At 31.7% G+C, this 23,348-nt stretch overlaps 1 protein-coding gene across 2 annotated transcripts in view; it reads right to left on the bottom strand.

The window, feature by feature from the left end:
- LOC145268711 (argininosuccinate synthase-like) overlaps window positions 1-23,348 on the bottom strand; it is a 93,938-nt gene that overhangs the window by 33,856 nt on the left and 36,734 nt on the right. For both annotated transcript variants that reach the window (XM_080124251.1, XM_080124252.1), the window contains exons 4-5: window positions 15,190-15,314; window positions 1,846-1,966 (exon numbers count right to left, since the gene is read on the bottom strand). In XM_080124251.1, coding sequence (XP_079980377.1) covers window positions 1,846-1,966; window positions 15,190-15,314 — 246 coding nt within the window. The remainder of the gene's footprint in view (window positions 1-1,845; window positions 1,967-15,189; window positions 15,315-23,348) is intronic.

A 23,348-nucleotide genomic window follows, 5' to 3' on the forward strand; every position in this document is an offset into this window, starting at 1 on the left:
AAAAAAAAAAAAAAAAAAAAGAATAAAAAGAATTTAAGTTGAGGTCAGGCATTAATCAACCGTGAGAAACAATAATGTAATGAGAGAGAGAAAGAGAGAGAGAGAGAGAGAGAGAGAGAGAGAGAGAGAGATTTAATCAAAGTACAGGTTGCTTCAAAAATGCCATAAATGAAATCGTGAATAAAATGCACAACCCTTTCCTCAACCTATTTTTTCTCCCAGTCTGTCAAGTTTGAAATTAAATAAACGTATGCACTGAAAGTATATTCATTCTTATCGTATTAATTCGATTTTTTTAAAACTTTCCAAATATTAAAAAATGAAATACAAAATTAATTTTCAAGAGAGAAAAACAACAAAAAGTCCAACAGAAATAGAACAGGGTTCAAAGGGGGAGTCGCTATAACGTATCTAAGGAAATGGCAGAAACACTAGATTAAGACCTCCAATTTGTAGTGGAAAGGGGATATGGTCACATTCAATGCTGCCAAAACTAAGCTGTTTCCTTCAATAATTACAAGAAACCTTCTCAACTACCAATAGCTATGACTAAAGACTATCTGAAAGTACTTCTTTTAAACTCCTCGACCTAACATTTACAGGGAACATGAGTTGGAACAGATACATTGAAAGCATTGCCAAGGCTGCTGTGAAGAAGATGGGCTTTCTCTACCATGCTAGAAAATTAAATGCTTGAAAGCCACCATTCGCCCATGTATGGAGTACTGTTGTCACATTTGGGCTGGTGCATCTGCTACTTGTCTCTCACTCCTGGGCTGGGTTCAAAAGAGAGTCATCAACCTGATAGGTCTTGAATTGTCATCTGAGCTTCAGCTTCTATCCCATTGACGAGATGTTGCATCCCTCTGCCTGTTCTAAAAGTATTTTAATGGTGAATGCTCCGACGGACTACAAGCACTTGTGCCCCCTCGCCGTAAAATCGCCCGACAAACAGCAAAATCCCACCTCTACATAGTAGAGATCTCTAAATGTAAGAAAGCCTTCTACTCCAATAGTTTCTTCCCCCAGAACTGTTAGACTTTGGAACTACCTTCTGGGATTCTGCTTTCCCAACTGTACTGACATGCAGAAGTTTAAGTGTAATGTGAACAAACATCTTGCTGCTTATCTTCCTACATAGTATCCCTGCAAATTATGACTCCGATAGTAACCCCTACATAAAAGTGGCACTCTGTCTTGTTTGGGGTTAGAAATGAAAAAAAAAAAAAAAAAAAAAGAAAAAATTAAAAGCGAAAGAAATACAACTCTTTTCTTTTGTTTTTAATTTTTAAAAAAAATTTTTTCTTCTGTTTTGTTTTACTTTCTTTTTACTGAAGATGTAAGCAATTTAAAAAATGAACGGAAATAAAATAAATACAAGAAAATAAAAACAGAAATGAGAAAAAATAAAATAAAAAATACACTAAGAAAAGAAAAAGAGAAAGAAAGCAAAAAATGAAAGCAAAATTAAGAAAAGAAAAATAAAAAAAACTAAAATAAAAAAGAAAAACAAAAGATAAAATAAAAAGAAAATAAAAAGGAAAAAGAAACGAAAAAAGAAAAAGAAACGAAAAAAAAGAAAAGAGCAAATTTTTAAAACAATTAAAAAAAAGAAAGCAGAACTAAAAATGTAAAATAAATAATAAATAATAAAATAAATAATACATAATAAAATAAAGACAAAAGAAAAAAATAATCAAAATACATAAAGGAAAAATAAAATTTAAAAAAATTTTTCACAATTATTTGTGAAAAATTTTTACTTTTTATTTCATTTTTCCTAATAAATAAAAAGTATCGAACAAAAAACAAAAACAAAAAAAAAAACACACTATTTTTACTGACCTCAACTTTTGGATAAAGGGAATAGGAGGTCAATTCAAAACGAACTTGGTCATTTCCTTTTCCTGTAGCACCATGGGAGACGAACTGGGCTCCTTCGGCTTTAGCGACTTCAACCATTGCACTAGAAAAAGAGGAGGAGATATGGAAAATTAAAATTATATGCAACAGTGAAAACAATATCAATAATTTCCCCCATTCTTTATCTGTACCTAAACCTAAACATAGATTCCACGAACAAAGTTTATTTCTTAGAACTGCACGCCTGTGGAACTCTCTTCTGTTTCCTTTCTTTCCAGCTGACTACAATATGTCAGTTTTCAAGTCCAATGTAAACAAGTTCTTGATGAGCCGTCCCCCTTAAGTAATCCAATTTACCAAATTTACACTGTTAACGATTACTATATTGTCCTTTTGACCACTCTACACTCTTTAACCCTTATCCTCGAGTGGCCTCTCTGGGCCTTGATAAGCGATTCCCTTATAAAAAAAAAATAAATAAAAAGGGGCGCGTGTGAAAATATCAGCAAGAGCTGTAGGATAGATAGCTTGCGAAGATATTAGCAGCAGTAGCCGTTAAAAGCACATATATAAATTAGGAAGTGTGTACAGGCTTATGTCAGAAGAAAAAAGAATGCTTCATGTGGTCGGAAAAGAAGCAAAGTGCCACAAAAGAGGAATGTGTAAAATCGAAGATGAAAAATGGCTGTCGAGTAGTCGAGGAGCGAAAAAAAAAATGCTGCTGGGGAAGATGAACATGTGGTCCCATGGTGGCAAGAGGCTTTTAAGCTGGTGTTGAGACGGCAGGGTTTTCTTAATCTCATGGCGAACAAAATGAACAGTTAGAAAAAATACCTTTTGTTAAAACAGAAAAAAAAAAGCCGAGTCGGATTTATTTATTTTTGTTTGATTGTTCCTTTTCAATGGTACCCGATGGCATAGGAGTCTGAAAGAGGTTTGAACTGAAACGAACACGGTTTGAGCACAATGGCCATGTTACAATTGGAAATTAAAACAAAAAAAAAAAAAGATGGAAAGGTAATAAAACAAAAAAAAAAACAAAACAAAAAAACCCAAAAGAAAACAAATGTTAAACAAATATTAATTCATGCAAATTTATGTCTATTTCAAACTAGTTTGTGGAACTCTCTTCCTGCTCACTGTTTTCCTCCTACCTATGGTCTCCATCTTTTCAAGACTAAAGTCAATAGGCATCTACTGTCTTTGCACTAATCATCTTTCTTTATTGTTAGCTTTTTTATATTAAGTGGCTTCATGTCTTGTTTGGACCGATTTCCATAAAAAACAAGTAAAGCATGCATGGTCCCCCATGAGTGCACAGTGAACGAGGCATAAAATAATGACTAAGTTCAGCATTTTACCCCCCCCCCCCATTTAGCCCCAAAAGTCCCCAGGGGACGTCAAATCCTGGTGAAAATGAACAAACAGTGCAGTTTTAGGCGCTAACATATGTAAACTTGAGTTCTGCACTATGCAAAAAAGAAATGAGTAAGTCCATCATCCCCTCCAACCCATTTAGCCATAAAAAGTCCCCAGGGTCTTAACATATTTAAATTTGAGTTCATCACCATGCAAAATTGCTAAATAGACATACACAGAAAATTTTGGACAAATATGGTAAAATAGTCCCAAAAATGGAGTGTTTTATTAGCCCTAAAAGAGCCCCTGGGGCACACCCAAGAGTTATCGCGAAGTATAGGCAAACAAAATTATATAGAAATCAGTTAGTTACAACTTTTCAGAAAGTTTTATAAAAATCCAAGGCATCAATTTTTTTTAATAAGCACAACAGTGTCAATTTTAGCCATTTTAGCCCAAAAGTCACCCCTAGGGGTTGGGTCGGGAGCAACCGGAGTTTTCCGGAAATTCCGTTCTGTTACTTTTTTTACTCACATCATGTTTAATGTCTGTGCAAAATTTCAAAAATTCCAAGGCGTAGTTATTGAGGAAAGTGCGGACAGACAAATGTAAATGTAAAATGACGTCACTAAGAAAAAAGGAGAGAAAGCACATTAGAGAAACGATCACGTGAGAAACGTCGCAGATGTAATGAGAGGAGAAGGAAGAGATATGGGAAATGAAAATTGGAAATGGAAGCAAAATAGATGAAAAGATAACAAAACAAAAAAATAGATGAAAAGATAACAAAACAAAAAAACAGTAAAAAAAAAACAAAAAACAAAATCAGAAATGTTTAAAAAATATTAATTCATGAAAATTTATGTTTATAACTATTTCCAACAAGTCGGCCATGTTACAATTGGACATCAAAAAAAAAAAAAAAAAAATATGATGAAAAGGTAACAAAACAAAAAACAGTAAAAAAAAAAACAAAAAACAAAATCAGAAATGTTTAAAAAATATTAATTCATGAAAATTTATGTTTATAACTATTTCCAACAAGTCGGCCATGTTACAATTGGACATCAAAAAAAAAAAAAAAAAAAAATGATGAAAAGGTAACAAAACAAAAAACAGTAAAAAAAAAAAAAAAAAAAAAATCAGAAATATTTAAAAAATATTAATTCATGAAAATTTATGTTTATAATTATTTCCAACAAGTCGGCCATGTTACAATTGGAAATCAAAAAAAAAAAAAAAAAAATATGATGAAAAGGTAACAAAACAAAAACAGTAAAAAAAAAAACAAAAAACCCAGAAATGTTAAAAAAATATTAATTCATGCAAATTATTCCAAACTAGTCTGAGAGAATGGTAAGAAAACCCAAAGTAAATTATCTTATTTATTACTAGCAGTTCTGCCCAGCTTTGCCCGGACCCTATGTACTGTTCATAACTTTATGTTCATATGTATATATATATATATATATATTAAAAAGTTTGATTCCTGTCCAGGTAACCTACATCTAAAATTTCAAGTGTTTAGACCCAAAATTGGCGGACGAGCTTGGTAGAGTCTGCAAAGGTTGACTCTTTCAACTTTCACCTCTTGGCAACCAGATTTTCGCCCCAAAACTGATTAAAAAGCTTACCGCATGTCTGAATACACTTTATGTAAAATTTAAAATGTTTAGACCCAAAATTGGCTGAATAGTTTGCTAGAGATCGCAAAGGTCAAATCTTTCGTTCTTTGACTCATTGATAACTTTTTGGCCAAAACCCGATTAAAAGGCTTGTCCTTATATATAATTCCAAATATTTAGACAAAAAAATTGGCTGAGTAATTTGGTAGAGACCACAGAGGTAAAATCTTTTTAAACTTTGACACCAATTTTAACCTCTTAACATTTATTGTTTTGGACTCAAATCAAATTAAAAGTTTGATCCATATCCAAGTAACCTACATCTAAAATTTCAAGTGTTTAGACCCCAAATTGGTGGAGGAGTTTGGTAGAGTTTTCAAAGGTCAAATCGTTGAGCTTTGATCCCTTGACAGCCAAATTTCTGGCCGAAAACCGATTAAAAAGGTTTTCCCAAATCTCAATACCCCTTATGTCAAATCTCGAGTCTGTAGACTGAAAATTGACAGAGTAATTTGGTAGAGAAATGTACACACACAGACAATTTCACTTTTATAGATATGTAGATTCAAGATTTTCCTGTCTGTGTATGTACAGGATTAAATAATAAAATAATTAACTGATCATTAAGAATTTTGGAACACAGCTGCTAGGTGTGAGGGGTCTAAATGAGCTATATTTGGTTTAATTTTTATGTTTTATGTGAAAATTCAATTTAATTTTTATGTTTTATGTGAAAATTCAAATTACTCGGACTTTAGTGAAATCATAAAATTTGTTCGGAGGGCTTACCGCATGTCTGAATACCCTTTATGTAAAATTTAAAATGTTTAGACCCAAAATTGGCTGAATAGTTTGCTAGAGATCGCAAAGGTCAAATCTTTCGTTCTTTGACTGATTGATAACTTTTTGGCCAAAACCCGATTTAAAGGCTTGCGCTTATATATAATTTCAAATATTTAGACAAAAAAATTGGCTGAGTAATTTGGTAGAGACCACAGAGTTAAAATTTTTTTAAACTTTGACCCCAATTTTAAGGAGATTATGCCAAAGGGTGGCAAATTGTAGGAAGTAAAATCCCCGGTCAGCGAGTTGGACCCACATTTCAACACAATACATGGTTGAAATGTTGACGTCATCTGGGCCAATAAAAAGAGATGGGAAAGAGACCACAAGAGAGAGCGATACAAGAGGTATGCTAAGCATTCTTCTCTGCACACCATCACCCTGCCATGCAAGCCATTAAACTTGTCTAAACTGTCATTGAAGGGTTATATTTTCAGTAAACAGAATATTTTTATAACCTGCTGTTTGTGCTTTTATTATCGCCAACGAGTGTTTAAATCGAGAAATGCCGCAAGTTGATTTTTTTAGAAATTAAAAAGACTTTAAAACACATTTGACGATCAGCTACAGCAAAATATAACAATTTTAGAAGCTTATATTGTACGGTGCTGTGCAAGAATAAAGGAGTAAAACTTCAAAGGACCCGAGTCATCAAGCAATCATGCTCCTTTTCCCTGACCTCTTGAACATTATCCATGTCTCTATGCCGACGATGTGACTGTGCTTGTAACAAGCAGTGCCAAGACTAGAGTTGTCGACATAGAAACAAATCAGTATAAACAGGTGATGGAGACCAAAATCAAGTGCGATAAGTCTGTTGCCTTATGCATTGGTGCCTGAAGGGGTATGCCCCTTCAGGGACCCTTTGACTGGACTGATGGGCTCTGCAAGCTACTCGGCACATGGTTTGTCCCTGACCTTCAGTAGGAGAAAAATTGGTCGGAAGTATTGGAAGTGGTCGAAGCCACATCCCATTTGTGGTCCTTGAGAAATCTTACATTGAAGGGTCGAGCGGAGGTTTGTAATTCTCACATCTACCCCCTCATGCTATACCGTCTATCAGTGCCTCCACTCCCGGAGACCTCACTAGTTGATCTGGTGCGTGATCTCAAACATGATCTTGAACGTGCTCCTCTGTTTTGGTTTTAATAATCAGGTAATATGAAAGTGAATGTGGTGTACATTTTCCAACGCAATAACTGTCAATTTTCAGTCTACAGACACAAAATTTGATATACAGGGTACTGAGATTTGGGAAAATCTTTGTAATCCGTTTTTGAGTCAAGGTTCAACGATTTGACCTTTGAGACCTCTACCAAACTCATCCGACAATTTTGGGTCTAAACACTTGAAATTTTAGATATAGGTTCCTTGGACATGGATCTAACTTAATTCTATTTCAGTCAGATACGGATGCTGTGTTATTCATAAAACTAGCTGGATCACTAATTGGGGTTTGTTTGAAATCCGTACAATTAGGTGTACCTCCACAATAGACATAAACACAAAACAAAGTCTCTTATTTTCTAGTGACAATGCTGACAGCATGGAGGGATCATGGGGTGGGGTGTGTGTGTGTGCAAAATGACAGAAAGAGAATGTGTCCACTTGCTTCTCTCCTTTGTTGTTGTTTGGTTGCTCTATTTTATTGGAACTGATGACGTCAGAACATTCCACCATGCATTGTCTAAAATGTCAGTCAGTCCTGCTGACCTATCCTTGGGGATTCTATGCACACATTTTTTTTTGTAGTCTTTTTCTTTATCCTTACGGTGACATCATTTCGCATGCATTTGCATTTAAAAAAAAAATTTTTTTATTTACATGGAGGTCACCACTTATCAAGGCCTGGAAGCCACTCAGGGATAAGGGTTATTGTGTGTACAGTAATCAATGGGATAGTATCGTAGTAATAGTTAGTATTGGAGATTTGGTAAGTGTCTTAAGGGGGCGGTTCATCAGGAATTTGTTTATGTTGGACTTGAAAGCATCCAAGTTGTAGTCAGGTGAAAAACAGGCAAACGGAAGAGAGTTCCACAGGCATGCACTTCTAAGAAAGAAGTTTTGTTCATGGAATCTACGTTTTGATTTTGGCACAAATAAAAATGGGGAAAATTACTGACAGTGGTTTCAGCTAGACGGGTGTTTTTTGTGAAAGGCTGGTGAGGGGGGGGGGGCCAGGGATTGGAGCTCGGATGGAGCATATTCTGTTACACACTTCCCTCCCCCTACACACAAAGGAAGAGATAATGCCTGGGAAAATGGTCTCATGACAATAGATCATACTAAACTAAAACACTCCAGCTATGCTACACCGTTAGTCACTGACATATAAATATTTCTCAAACTCATTTCATTATTTATTTTTTTTGAAAGGAAGAAGTAATGCCTGGGAGGATGGTATTATGCTGAACGCACATATAAGTTTAAACACAAAAAGATAAAAAACAAAAAGGGCAAAAAAAAAAAGAAAAAAAAAAAGGATATTGGACATTTCTTGGGGTATTTTTTACTATAGCCAACAAAAAAAAGTAGTGAAAAAATATGTAACAAATAAGTATTACCAAAGGCAAGATAAATTACTATTCTATCTGCCTGGATAATTTTTTTGTGTGTTTTAATTCATTGGAAAGCATTTTTTGGTTAAAACAAACAAAACAAAAAAACTGTGTTCACTATGTTTAGTTAGAGCAGAAAGTAATCATGGTTGTCATAAGGATTACATGAGAACCCTTAATCATCGCTCAAAAATCGAAAATTAAACTAAATAGAAACACATCCAATAAATGTCACAATTGCACGAAAATATAATGTTCTGCAAGTATTTTGTTTTATTTTCGATTTTTGAGCGATTACCAAGGGTCCCTGTGCAGAGTTTATAACAGCCAAGATTATTTTTGTTTGTACTGAATGGAGTGAACAATGAACAAATAAAGGACATAGAAAGGACAAAATAAGATATACAAAGGGGACAAAAGGGGACAAAAAGGGAGACAAAAAGGACATAAGGGGACAAAAAGGACAAAAGGGAACAAAAAGGGAGACAAAAAGGACATAAGGGGACAAAAAGGACATAAGGCGACAAAAAGGGGGACAAAAAGGACATAAGAGGGACAAAAAGGACATAAGGCGACAAAAAGGACAAAAGGGGACAAAAAGGGAGACAAAAAGGACATAAGAGGGACAAAAAGGACATAAGGCGACAAAAAGGGGGACAAAAAGAACATAAGGGGACAAAAAGAACATAAGGGGGACAAAAAGGACATAAGAGGGACAAAAAGGACAAGGCGACAAAAAGGTGGACAAAAAGGACAAAAGGCGACAAAAAGGGCATAAGGCGACAAAAAGGACATAAGGCGACAAAAAAGGACATAAGGCGACAAAAAGGGGGACAAAAAGGACATAAGGCGACAAAAAGGGGGACAAAAAGGACATAAGGCGACAAAAAGGACATAAGGCGACAAAAAAGGACATAGGAGATAAAGAATATAAAAAGATGACCAGGAAGGACAAAAAAAAAAGGACATAAAAAGAGGACAAAAACAAAAAATATCTGACGTTTCTTGTGCTTATTAGTAACGTTTATGAGAGTCGTTATTCAGAAAGAAAAGTAAAACAAAAACATCTACAGCAGAAAGAAGAAAAGATGGAAACTGACTGCCACCACGCCACTACGACTACAGAAATTCAACCAGCTGAATCTGCCGACAAAGTGAATTCACTATGGGTATTAAAGAACGCCATAGCTATCTTACACAATATCAGAACAGCCCCCCTCCCCTCCAAAAAAAGAAAAAAAGTTAACTAAAACGAAAAAGAAAAGAAAATGTCACCTGTTCAAAAAAAAAAAAAAAAAAATGTAAAGGAGATGTTAATCTCACGTTATATTAACCCATTGAAACTCCATTGTTATTTTGATGATTATTACAGCCTGAAATATGGTAAGATATTCAATGTCCTTCAAGATATTCAAATGTAATAATCGGTTAACGTGATAAATCGGTTATCTTGTAGTATTCACACGAGGGATTTATTTTGTTTAAATGTATGTGCAATATTATGTGCTAGATCGAGGTGTGGTCTGTTTTCGTGCACTCAACATTGGACTGTTAACTGCATAGGTGTTATGAAATACTAGCATTTCAGCCCAGCGTTGCCCGGGGGTTTGGAGGTGTATGTTGAGCAAAAAAAAAAAAAAAAAAGAAAAGCGGTCAATTTTTTAAACTTTAACCCCTATTATGACTCCTTAATATCTATTGTTTTGGGTTCAGATCAAGTTAGATCCATGTCCAAGGAACCTATATCTAAAATTTCAAGTGTTTAGACCCAAAATTGGCGGAGGAGTTTCGTAGAGTTCTCAAACGTCAAATCGTTGAACTTTGACCCCTTAAGAGCCAAATATCTGGCTGAAAACCAATCACAAAGATTTTCCCAAATCTCAGTGAGTCTGTAGACTTAAAATTGACAGAGTTATTGCGTAGGGAAATGTACACAGACACACACACACACAGACACGTTCACTTTTATAGATATATAGATTTACGTGTTATGAATACGGCTATGACAACAGTGACCCATATTTTTCTTTTTACAACTATCTCAATATATACTACTTTTCAGATTTACTCTTATATTTTGGAACTACTTTTAATATTTCTTAATTTTTTTTTTACCATATTATCGTATTCCTTCATTCTTATTTCATATCTAAATGTTATCAAGCCAGTTTTAATCTATATTTGCATAATTCTGGTCCCTCTCTTCTGATGAGAAGCATATAGCTTCGAAATTCCATGGCCTAAAGAAGTTTCTTTTTTTTTCTCCTTTTACTTTTTTTTTATATTGTTCTAATGATATAAAATTATAACTAGTTACCAGGACTATGACAACAGCATATTATTTTCATTGTTTTGACTCTCGAGTATATATCCGACACAGTTAATTAACCAAGAACTACATCACTCTATATAAAAGCATATAAGATGTCAACGAATACACACTCGAGAGTCAGAACAATGAAAAGAATATGCTGTTGTCATAGGCTTAGTGATTACAAAACATTTTTTTATACATGAAAAAAAATATGAAAGTTATTTTTCAGTTAACGAAAATGTTTATAAAACAACACCTGGAAAAGAAGTTGAGTGAATACTTCAGTCAGTCTCGTGAGACAATGGATACCCCCTGTAAGGATAGCTGCATGTGTAATTGTGAGGCAAAGGTTGTGTTACAGAATGGATTGAGAGAGAGAGAGAGAGGTGAGTAAACGTGGAGTGTAGACACGTTTACCAGAACCGAGGGTCAGCTGACCAGATTACGTATGAGTGACGTGGTCAGGTTGGCTAGATCTGTGAGACTGGATTTGGGCTTTGAAGAAGACAGACGGCTTAATAGCTGTTCCCTCCCCTTCACTGGGGGTGGGGGACGCTGACGTGTTCAAAGCAAGCAAGATTCACTTCCATATTCTGTATCGACATCTGGAAGGAAAATAAAAAACTATAAAACCAATTCATCATCTTGGAGTGATAAATCTTCGTCTAACTGGTACCAGTCTCCCTCCAAGAGAAGATGAATTCCAGATGGATCAACATCGACGACACATGAAGTAAGGTATGTCGAAGAAAATGCATGTAACACACACACACAACCGCATATGAAACTAGACGATCATACGCACACGGAATTCTTTTATGACACGCATAATCTCCTTTTATTCTAATGATAATCATTCCATAACAACAAATACAATTATGGTCCTCCCCTTTTATGCTATACACCAAACGTCAATTTGGTGCTCCTCTATGATAACCCTATGTAACAGTTGCACAATCCCCCAGCGCCACACCTCTCCTGATTCAGCACTGTGTGAGTCCAGTGACAAGGAAAAGTGCTAGATGACTGGAAACAATGCCGAGATAAGCAGAGAGTAGATACAGCACCGGGTATTCCCAAATGGCCACCCATTTTAGTACTGACCAGGCTCAACGTTGCTTAACTTCAGTGATTTGAGAGTCAAAACAATGAAAAGAATACGCTGTTGTCCTAGCCCTAATTATGAAGCACGTAGACATTTCTTGGTGTAAAAAAGACAATTTAAATCAGTTTCTGTTTTGATCCCTCTTAATAGGATCTTATCCTGTGCTCAACATTTAACTACGATGGGCAAGCTAGATTGGAACTCCAGGACATAGCATTCATTTACGACTAAAACCAGTCTACTGAACAATTCTCATCGTATGCTAGTTTTCCCTTAAATAAAAGTTAAGGTATAACTACACTATAATAGCGAAATTCGAAATTTTTAATATTGAATTTCAAAGCAAACCAATGGTCTCTACTTAAACTTAATTGGTTTGCTTTGGTTTTTTTTTTTTACGGCATATCAACCCATTTCGGATTATTTAATGCCGACTCCAATTATTTTGGAAATAGTATTCATGTTGCATCCAGTTATTTTGTAGAAGGTTTTTATTCTTCAAGATCTTTGCATCTTCAATCGCTAGTTTGTAGTGTTTGGTTTGGTTTGGTTGTTTTACGGCATATCAACCCCTTTCGGATTTTTTAATGCGAAATCGTTATTTTGGAAATAGTATTCATGTTGCACCCCGTTATTTTGTAAAATGCTTTCATTCTTCAAGTTTCTTCTATCTTTGATCCCTACTTTGTAGTGTTTGGTTTGGTTGTTTTATAGTGGATTTTATCATTTTTGTTCCCTGCTCTGCAGAACATGAATGAGTTTTGCAATGGAAGAGGGAAAAGGGTTACAGTATTAATGTTTTAAGTTAGGAAGTGGGGGAGATAGAAAGAGAAATGGGAAGAAAGAAAAAGGGGAGAGGGGGGGAAGGTGGGTTGTTGTTTTTGGTTTTGCAGAAAATAATTAAGTTTTGCAAAAGGAAGTAGAAAAACGAAAAGCATCAGTGTTAGGTGCATTTTCGTCTCAGGAAGCCAATATCTTCAGACAACCTCATCTGGTAGCGCCGGCTCTACTTAATTGTCATGTTACAGTAATGAATATATCCAAAAATTACGAAAAACGATCAGGTAAGAAAAAACTTTATTAAAGAAAACAGTTTTTATCGAAAATTAGGGAAAATAAAATTTGTCTAAAAAAACATCGGAAAGTTTCATGGGGAGGCAAATAGTGTGTAACTATTGCCACTTTTTAAAATAAATTGTGCGTTTTGCCTTATTTTTGTCATAACTGTGTTACTTCCTTTGATATTGTGTCATGTTTTTTTAAACATTTTTTATTAAATTTTCACTCCAAACAAGGCACAGCGCCACTTTGAAGAAGCGGGCTACTATCAGAGACATAAGTTGCAGGGGTATTATGAAAGGAGATGAGCAGCAAGATTGCACTTGAACTTCTGCATGTCAGTACAGTTGGGAAAGCAGAATCCCGAAAGGGAGTTCCATAGTCTAGCAGTTACGGGGAAGAAACTATTGGAGTAGAAGGCTTTCTTACACTTAAAGATCTTTACTGTGAAGGAGTGGGATTTAGCTGCTTGTCGGGTTTGTCGGGGGTATTTACGTCGAGGGAGTACAAATTCTTATAGTTTGTCAGAGCATTCACCATTAAAATACTTGTAAAAAAGGCAGAGGGATGCAACATTTCGTCGATGGGACCGAAGCTGGAGCCTAGATGACAGTTCAGAACCTATTAGGTTGGCGACTCTCTTTTGAACCCTATCCAGGAGTGAGAGCCAAGTAGCAGATGCACCAGCCCAAATGTAACAGCAGTACTCCATACATGGGCGAATGGTGGCCTTATAGAGGTACAAGATACTTTCAGGCATAAGTAACTTTCTAGCATGGTAGAGGGAGCCCACCTTCTTTGCAGCAGCCTTGGCAATGCTCTCAATGTATCTGTTCTAACTCATGTTCCCTGTGAACGTTATGCAGAGGAGTTTAAAAGAAGTACTTTCAAGTAATGTACCTTTGGCCATTGCTATTGGTGGTAGAGAAGGTTTGTTGTAATTATTGAAGGAAACAAGCTTAGTCTTAGCAGCATTGAATGTGACCATCCATTTATGTCCACATTCCACGACAGATTGGAGGTCTTCATCTACTGTTTCTGCCATTTCCTTAGATATGTGTTCATTTGTTTTCCCCTCGTGCCTGTTATAGAGCGTGGTGTCATCAGCAAATATACCCATCTCAAAGACAATTTTATCAGGGAGGTCATTTATCAATATTAGGAATAATAAAGCTCCCAGGATAAACCCCTGAGGCACTCCCGCATTTATATCATATTGTTTAGCTGTACGACCGTCGAGGACAACCTGGATTCTTCTCTTACTTAAGAAGGATTAATACGTTATGTATATACAATAAAGATCGAAAACTCATGTTTTTTTAAATAATGCAGTAAAAACAAATTTACCGAATTTCCATTACTGATGATTACTATATTGTCCAATTTCTACGGTACACACTTTAACTCTTATCCTCGAGTGGCCTCTTGGCCTTGATAAGTGTTGATGCCTATGTAAAAAAAAAAAAAAAAAAAAAAAAAATTCAAGTACTTCTGGCACGTCAATTAAATTGGTATCATTGCTTTTAAGTTGAAATTGACAAAATTCTATTTCAGTCAGATGCGGATGTTGTGTTATAAAATTAGCTGGATCACTAATTGGGGTTTGTTTGAAATCTATACAATTAGGCATACCTCCACAATAGACGTAAACACAAAACAAAGTCTCTTACACTTTTAAAATAATATGTAACAGAAATGAATGATTTGAACAATGTTTCTTTTCTAGTGACAATGCTGACAGCATGGAAGGGTCGAAGAGTGAGGTGTGTGTGTGTGTGAAAAATGACAGAGAGATAATGTGTCCGCTTTACTTCCCTGTGGTCGTCGTTTCTCTCCTTTGTTGTTGTCTGGCTGCTCTATTTTATTGGAACAGATGACATCAGAACATTCCACCATGCATTATCTGAAATTTCGGTCAGTCTCGCTGACCTATCCCTGGGGATTCTATGTCCTCCATTTTGAACTTCTTTGACGTCATTCCCATCGCACCTGAATCCAGGATCACTGCCTTGATCTAGGATCTGACCGACTTTCCTTTGACGTCATTTTGCAAGTCCAGACAGCTAACTGTCCACCTTTGCAACCCGCAACTTGACCCCTCTGTAACACGGACAGGTACAACTCTATCAAGTTATGTTCTTCATCCCGATTTTCTTCCAAACCAACTAAGCACATAACCTCTCCATCAAAAAATCTAAAATATTATGTGGGACACAATATCATAGGACTACTTCCCAGCTCACTATAACAGTCGTTTTCAAGTCCAATGTTAACAAATTCTTGTTCAGTCATCTCTTAAAATAATCAAACTCTGCCCAGCCTCAACTGTCGTCACCGATCCTCACACTGTTGTCGCACTGTTCACCTGACAAACTCTACAAACTTATCCTTGACTAGGCTTTGGGTCTTGGTAAGCAGTGATTAGTTTTGTGTGTGTGTGGGTGTGTGTGTGTGTGTCTTTACCTTGCAATGCATGGCCGTGCGAGAGCTGTACCCAAGAGGTATCGATCTTCGTAACAACCATTAGCCTGAATTGATGGCCAAATATAATCTTCCACGAATGATCGTCTCACGTCCGGAATGACAACCTGTGATTGAAAAAAAAAAGAAAAGATGAACACATTAATGTTATGTCAATAAATTTGCTTCTAACAGGCAATCACAGAAACAAAACATATCCAACCTTTGGTCTCGAATAAAAGCATAGTATTAGTCTCGCCCTCAGGCAGAGGAGAAGAAATCCTTCTTGACTAAAACAATTTTTGTTTTTGTTTCACATTCTGAACGCTTTTTATTGGGGAGCTGCATTTTCTCCCCTTTAAAAACTTCTTTCTTTTTTTTCTAACATTGCACTCGTTCATTTAGAATTTACAATTTTCTACTTATCATAGAATTCCTTATCTAAACAGTTCTCATATAATGTAAAAATAAATCGTATTTGCTAAACATAAACCATGCATTCTCTATAATGGGTTTACCCTGGCAATTCCAGCTTATTTTCATTATGTTTAGGGACTATTAATGTGCACTTTTACTTTAATAATTATGTGTTCAATATATATACATAGTCATCCACATACAGTACTGTTTCGCTGTTTCACAGCTCATCAGAGCAGCTAGACAAGCAACTACCGCAAGCCAGGATCGAAACCCGATCGCTCAAACGACAGTCAGAGCTTCTAACCGTTGCGTTATACGGCTGCTGCTTGCGGGCAGTGAATTAACAATGTTTTGACATTGTCTAAAGTACCTAAGCTCAATTTGTTTATACAAAAGCGCATTGATTCATATTTTGCCCCAAATTTAATAGAAAAAAATATCCATTTTAGTGATTTTATTATTTTTGCTTTATTGAATGAATTAATTAGATATTCTATTATATATATATATATATATATATATAGAATATCTAATTTCTATTAAATTTGGGGCAAAATATGAATCAATGCGCATTTCCTTTAGACATGTATAAAATGGTAAAGTAGACTGGCATATCTCCCCAGACAAGGCATGAAGCCACTCGTTCAATCTCCTCTCATAATATTAACCTAAAATCATCTAAATGGTTTTCTAATTCTCGAAATAAGTGATAATCCGAGGGAACTAGGTGAGGTGAATATGAAGGATGGAGCAAGATCTCCCAACCAAATTTTCCTAGATCTTTAGTCATTAGTGCTGTGTGAGGACGAGCATTATCATGATGGAAGATTACCTCCCTTTCTGTTGACTAAAGAAGGTCATTTTCAGGTCAACATGGCCGAGAATATTGTGTAAAAAATATAATAATTAATCATGGTGATATGTTTAAGTAATTCATTAAATAAATTACTATGGTTTAAAATAATCCTTCTACAAACTGGCAGAAACTTTAGCACTCGTCTGATATTGTAATATAATCATTTTGTTAACGTTGAAGGTGAAAAAAATTTTTTTTGCATCAGGAAAAAAAAAAACTTGTTTTGGTGATGAAACAGAAAATTTTTTTTTTTTGCAAAAAAAAAAACAAACAAACAAACAAAAAAAAAAGTAAGAATAAACGAAAAACTAAGACCCCCCCCCCAAAAAAAAAACATTAAAATTAAAAATAGACAAAATATTTTGTAGCTGTTGAAGCAGAAATTAAAGCAGTTTGACATTCCAACGTTAAAGGCACACACAAAAATTAAAAATGGCTTCTCAATTTTAAAAAGGTCATCGTTATATAACTTTGTACTAAACAGCGTGCAGAGGTTGTGGGAAATCTGCTTGCACGAAAATTGCATAAAATAGATAACGTCATATTTTTGCACCAATATTACAGCAAGAAAGATTACATATCGGAATCTAAAAATGAAAATAATGCTGCAATAAGAAATTTCAAGTTTGTTTTTCTTTTAGGGAATATCGACCATTTCTGCTTACTTAATTCAGTTGGAAGCAAACGATATACTGAACACAAGTGTCTATTTACCAGTGTTGGGACGATTGATCGGAATCGGAAATATCGGAACATTCTTTTTTTTTTTTACATTTTGAGAAAATATAACCACGTATAACATGTGTTTTTACTGTAATCTGGGAAAAATAACAATTTTATAGTTACATATTTAGAGATTTATAAAGAATCATAATCGGAATCGCTAATTGTATTGGAATCAGGAATTTAGTACGGAATCGGGAATTGTACCGGAATCGGGAATTTAGTACGGAATCGGGAATTGTATCGGAATCGGGAATTTAGTACGGAATTGTGAATTGTATCGGAATCGGGAATTTAGTACAGAATCGGGAATTGTATCGGAATCACAAATTTAGTACGGAATTGTGAATTATATCGGAATCGGGAATTGTATCGGAATCACAAATTTAGTACGGAATCGAGAATTGTATCGGAATCACAAATTTAGTACGGAATCGGGAATTGTATCGGAATCACAAATTTAGTACGGAATCGGGAATTGTATCGGAATCGGGAATTGTATCAGAATCAGGAATTTAGTATGGAATCGGTAATTGTATCATAATCACGAATTTAGTACGGAATCGGTAATTGTATCAGAATCAGGAATTTAGCACGGAATCGGTAATTGTATCAGAATCAGGAATTTAGTACGGAATCGGTAATTGTATCGGAATCAGGAATTTAGTACGGAATCGGTAATTGTATCGGAATCAGGAATTTAGTACGGAATCGGCAATTGTATCAGAATCACGAATTTAGTACGGAATCGGTAATTGTATCGGAATCACGAATTGTATCGGAATTGGGGAAAATATTGGAATCATCCCATCACTATATGTTCCTGTTTACTTGCCTCCCCACGAGGGCAGAGTTAAACACAAAGTCGGTTTTTAATGCAGGGAAAATCCAGCTCCCCCCAAAAAAGGGTACTCTGGAAAGGAACAAAAATAAAAATTGCCTCACTCTAGAGAGATTTCTCCTCCACTGATCGAGGTCAGAAAAGGTTAAGTGTAGTATTAGAACAGATACTACACTTTGATCCTAACCAAAAAGGCCAAGAGATGTTACCTATAGTTTGGTGGGAGGAAAATTGTAATATCATAATTTATCTGGTGATAATTAGTTATTTCAAGATTTTTTTATTCCATTTTCACCCCAAACAAGGCACAGTTGCCATTTTGATGTAAGGGGTTACTATCAGGGATATAAGTTGCAGGGATACTATGTAGGGAGTTGAGCAGCAAGATGTCTGTTCACATTACATTTCAACTTCTGGATATCAGTTTTGCAGTTCTGGGGAAGAAACTATTAGAGTAGAAGGCTTTCTTACATCTAGGGATCTCAACTGTGTAGGGGTGGGATTTTGCTGCTTGTTGGGTTTGTCAGGGGTACTAGTGCTTGTAGCTCGTTGGAGCGTTCACCATTAAAATACTTGTAGAACAGACATAGGGATGCAACATTTCGTTGATAAGACAGAGGTTGAAGCTTAGATGACAGTCCAGGACCTATCAGGTTGGCGACTCTCTTTTGAACCCTGTCCAGGAGTGAGAGACGAGCAGGATGCACCAGCCCAAATGTGACAACAATACTCCATACATGGGCGAATGGTGGCCTTATAGAGGTACAGGATATTCTAAGTAACTTTCTAGCACAGTAGAGAGAGCCCACCTTCTTTGCAGCGGTTCTGGCAATGCTCTCAATGTAATTGTTCCAACTCAATTTCCCTGTGAACGTTAAGCCAACGAGTTTAAAAGAAGTCCTTTCAGGCAATGTATCTTTAGCCATTGCTATTGGTGGTTGAGAAGGTTTCTTGCAATTATTGAAGGAAACAAGCTTAGTCTTGGCAGCATTGGATGTAACCATCTATTTTTGTCTCCATTCCACTACAGATTGGAGGTCTTTATCTAGTGTTTCTGCCATTTCCTTAGATATGTGTTCATTTGTTTTCCCCTCGTGCCTGGTTACAGCATAGTATCATTAGCAAATATAGCCATCTCAGAGACTATTTTACATATGAAAGATGCCGCTTTGGAATTTCCACCCATCTTGCTAGTCTCTGATAACTAATTGATTTCCCAACCGTATTGACCAACAAATTAGGAAATTTATTAATATTAATCGAAATTAGGAAATTTATTAATATTAATCGAAATTAGGAAATTTATTAATATTAATCGAAATTAGGAAATTTATTTATATTAATCGAAATTAGGAAATTTATTAATATTAATCGAAATTAAGAAAATTTATTAAAATTAAATAGAAATTAGGAAATTTATTAATTTTAAATCGAAATTAGGAAATTTATTAATATTAAATCGAAATTAGGTAATTTATTAATATTAAATCGAAATTAGGAAATTTATTAATATTAAATCGAAATTAGGAAATTTATTAATATTAATCGAAATTAGGAAATTTATTAATATTAAATCGAAATTAGGAAATTTATTAATATTAAATAGAAATTAAGAAATTTATTAATATTAATCGAAATTAGGAAATTTATTAATATTAATCGAAATTAAGAAAATTTATTAATATTAAATAGAAATTAGGAAATTTATTAATATTAAATCGACATTAGGAAATTTATTAATATTAAATCGAAATTAGGAAATTTATTAATATTAATCGAAATTAGGAAATTTATTAATATTAAATCGAAATTAAGAAATTTATTAATATTAAATCGAAATTAGGAAATTTATTAATATTAAATCGAAATTAGGAAATTTATTAATATTAATCGAAATTAGGAAATTTAATGATAATAAATCGAAATTAGGAAATTTATTAATATTAAATCGAAATTAGGAAATTTATTAATATTAAATCGAAATTAGGAAATTTATTAATATTAAATCGAAATTAGGAAATTTATTAATATTAATCGAAATTAGGAAATTTATTAATATATATCAAAATTAGGAAATTTAATGATAATAAATCGAAATTAGGAAATTTATTAATATTAATCGAAATTAGGAAATTTATTAATATTAAATCGAAATTAGGAAATTTATTAATATTAAATCGAAATTAGGAAATTTATTAATATTAAATCGAAATTAAGAAATTTATTAATATTAAATCGAAATTAGGAAATTTATTAATATTAAATCGAAATTAGGAAATTTATTAATATTAAATCGAAATTAGGAAATTTATTAATATTAAATCGAAATTAAGAAATTTATTAATATTAATCGAAATTAGGAAATTTATTAATATTAAATCGAAATTAGGAAATTTATTAAAATTAAATAGAAATTAGGAAATTTATTAATATTAATCGAAATTAGGAAATTAATTAATATTAAATCGAAATTAGGAAATTTATTAATATTAAAACGAAATTAGGAAATTTATTAATATTAAATAGAAATTAGGAAATTTATTAATATTAATCGAAATTAGGAAATTAATTAATATTAAATCGAAATTAGGAAATTTATTAATATTAATCGAAATTAAGAAATTTATTAATATTAAATCGAAATTAGGAAATTTATTAATATTAAATAGAAATTAGGAAATTTATTAAAATTAAATAGAAATTAGGAAATTTATTAATATTAATCGAAATTAGGAAATTAATTTATATTAATCGAAATTAGGAAATTTATTAATATTAATCGAAATTAGGAAATTTATTAATATTAAATCGAAATTAAGAAATTTATTAATATTAAATCGAAATTAGGAAATTTATTAATATTAATCGAAATTAGGAAATTTATTAATATTAAATCGAAATTAGGAAATTTATTAATATTAAATCGAAATTAGGAAATTTATTAATATTAAATCGAAATTAGGAAATTTAATGATAATAAATCGAAATTAGGAAATTTATTAATATTAAATCGAAATTAAGAAATTTATTAATATTAATCGAAATTAGGAAATTTATTAATATTAAATAGAAATTAGGAAATTTATTAATATTAAATAGAAATTAGGAAATTTATTAATATTAATCGAAATTAGGAAATTAATTAATATTAAATCGAAATTAGGAAATTTATTAATATTAAATAGAAATAAGGAAATTTATTAATATTAATCGAAATTAGGAAATTAATTAATATTAAATCGAAATTAGGAAATTTATTAATATTAAATAGAAATTAGGAAATTTATTAAAATTAAATAGAAATTAGGAAATTTATTAATATTAATCGAAATTAGGAAATTTATTAATATTAGTCGAAATTAGGAAATTTATTAATATTAATCGAAATTAGGAAATTTATTAATATTAAATCGAAATTAGGAAATTTATTAATATTAATCGAAATTAAGAAATTTATTAATATTAAATCGAAATTAGGAAATTTATTAATATTAATCGAAATTAAGAAATTTATTAATATTAAATCGAAATTAAGAAATTTATTAATATTAAATCGAAATTAGGAAATTTATTAATATTAAATCGAAATTAGGAAATTTATTAATATTAAATCGAAATTAGGAAATTTATTAATATTAAATCGAAATTAAGAAATTTATTAATATTAAATCGAAATTAAGAAATTTATTAATATTAAATCGAAATTAGGAAATTTATTAATATTAAATCGAAATTAGGAAATTTATTAATATTAAATCGAAATTAAGAAATTTATTAATATTAATCGAAATTAGGAAATTTATTAATATTAAATCGAAATTAGGAAATTTATTAAAATTAAATAGAAATTAGGAAATTTATTAATATTAATCGAAATTAGGAAATTAATTAATATTAAATCGAAATTAGGAAATTTATTAATATTAAATAGAAATTAGGAAATTTATTAATATTAAATAGAAATTAGGAAATTTATTAATATTAATCGAAATTAGGAAATTAATTAATATTAAATCGAAATTAGGAAATTTATTAATATTAAATAGAAATTAGGAAATTTATTAAAATTAAATAGAAATTAGGAAATTTATTAATATTAATCGAAATTAGGAAATTTATTAATATTAATCGAAATTAGGAAATTTATTAATATTAATCGAAATTAGGAAATTTATTAATATTAAATCGAAATTAAGAAATTTATTAATATTAAATCGAAATTAGGAAATTTATTAATATTAATCGAAATTAGGAAATTTATTAATATTAAATCGAAATTAGGAAATTTATTAATATTAATCGAAATAAGGAAATTTATTAATATTAATCGAAATTAGGAAATTTATTAATATTAAATCGAAATTAGGAAATTTATTAATATTAAATCGAAATTAGGAAATTTATTAATATTAAATAGAAATTAGGAAATTTATTAATATTAATCGAAATTAGGAAATTTATTAATATTAAATCGAAATTAGGAAATTTATTAATATTAAATAGGAATTAGGAAATTTATTAATATTAATCGAAATTAGGAAATTTATTAATATTAAATCGAAATTAGGAAATTTATTAATATTAATCGAAATTAAGAAATTTATTAATATTAAATCGAAATTAGGAAATTTATTAATATTAAATCGAAATTAGGAAATTTATTAATATTAATCGAAATTAAGAAATTTATTAATATTAAATAGAAATTAGGAAATTTATTAATATTAAATCGAAATTAGGAAATTTATTAATATTAAATAGAAATTAGGAAATTTATTAATATTAAATAGAAATTAGGAAATTTATTAATATTAATCGAAATTAGGAAATTTATTAATATTAAATAAGAATTAGGAAATTTATTAATATTAATCGAAATTAGGAAATTTATTAATATTAAATCGAAATTAGGAAATTTATTAATATTAAATCGAAATTAAGAAATTTATTAATATTAATCGAAATTAGGAAATTTATTAATATTAAATCGAAATTAGGAAATTTATTAATATTAAATAGAAATTAGGAAATTTATTAATATTAATCGAAATTAGGACATTTATTAATATTAAATCGAAATTAGGAAATTTATTAATATTAAATAGAAATTAGGAAATTTATTAATATTAATCGAAATTAGGAATTTTATTAATATTAAATCGAAATTAGGAAATTTAATTATATTAAATAGAAATTAGGAAATTTATTAATATTAATCGAAATTAAGAAATTTATTAATATTAATCGAAATTAGGAAATTTATTAATATTAAATCGAAATTAAGAAATTTATTAATATTAATCGAAATTAGGAATTTTATTA

Source organism: Euprymna scolopes, chromosome 44 (genome assembly GCF_053919585.1).
Source record: "Euprymna scolopes isolate OS-2025 chromosome 44, ASM5391958v1, whole genome shotgun sequence".
Taxonomy (NCBI): Eukaryota; Metazoa; Mollusca; class Cephalopoda; order Sepiida; family Sepiolidae; genus Euprymna; species Euprymna scolopes.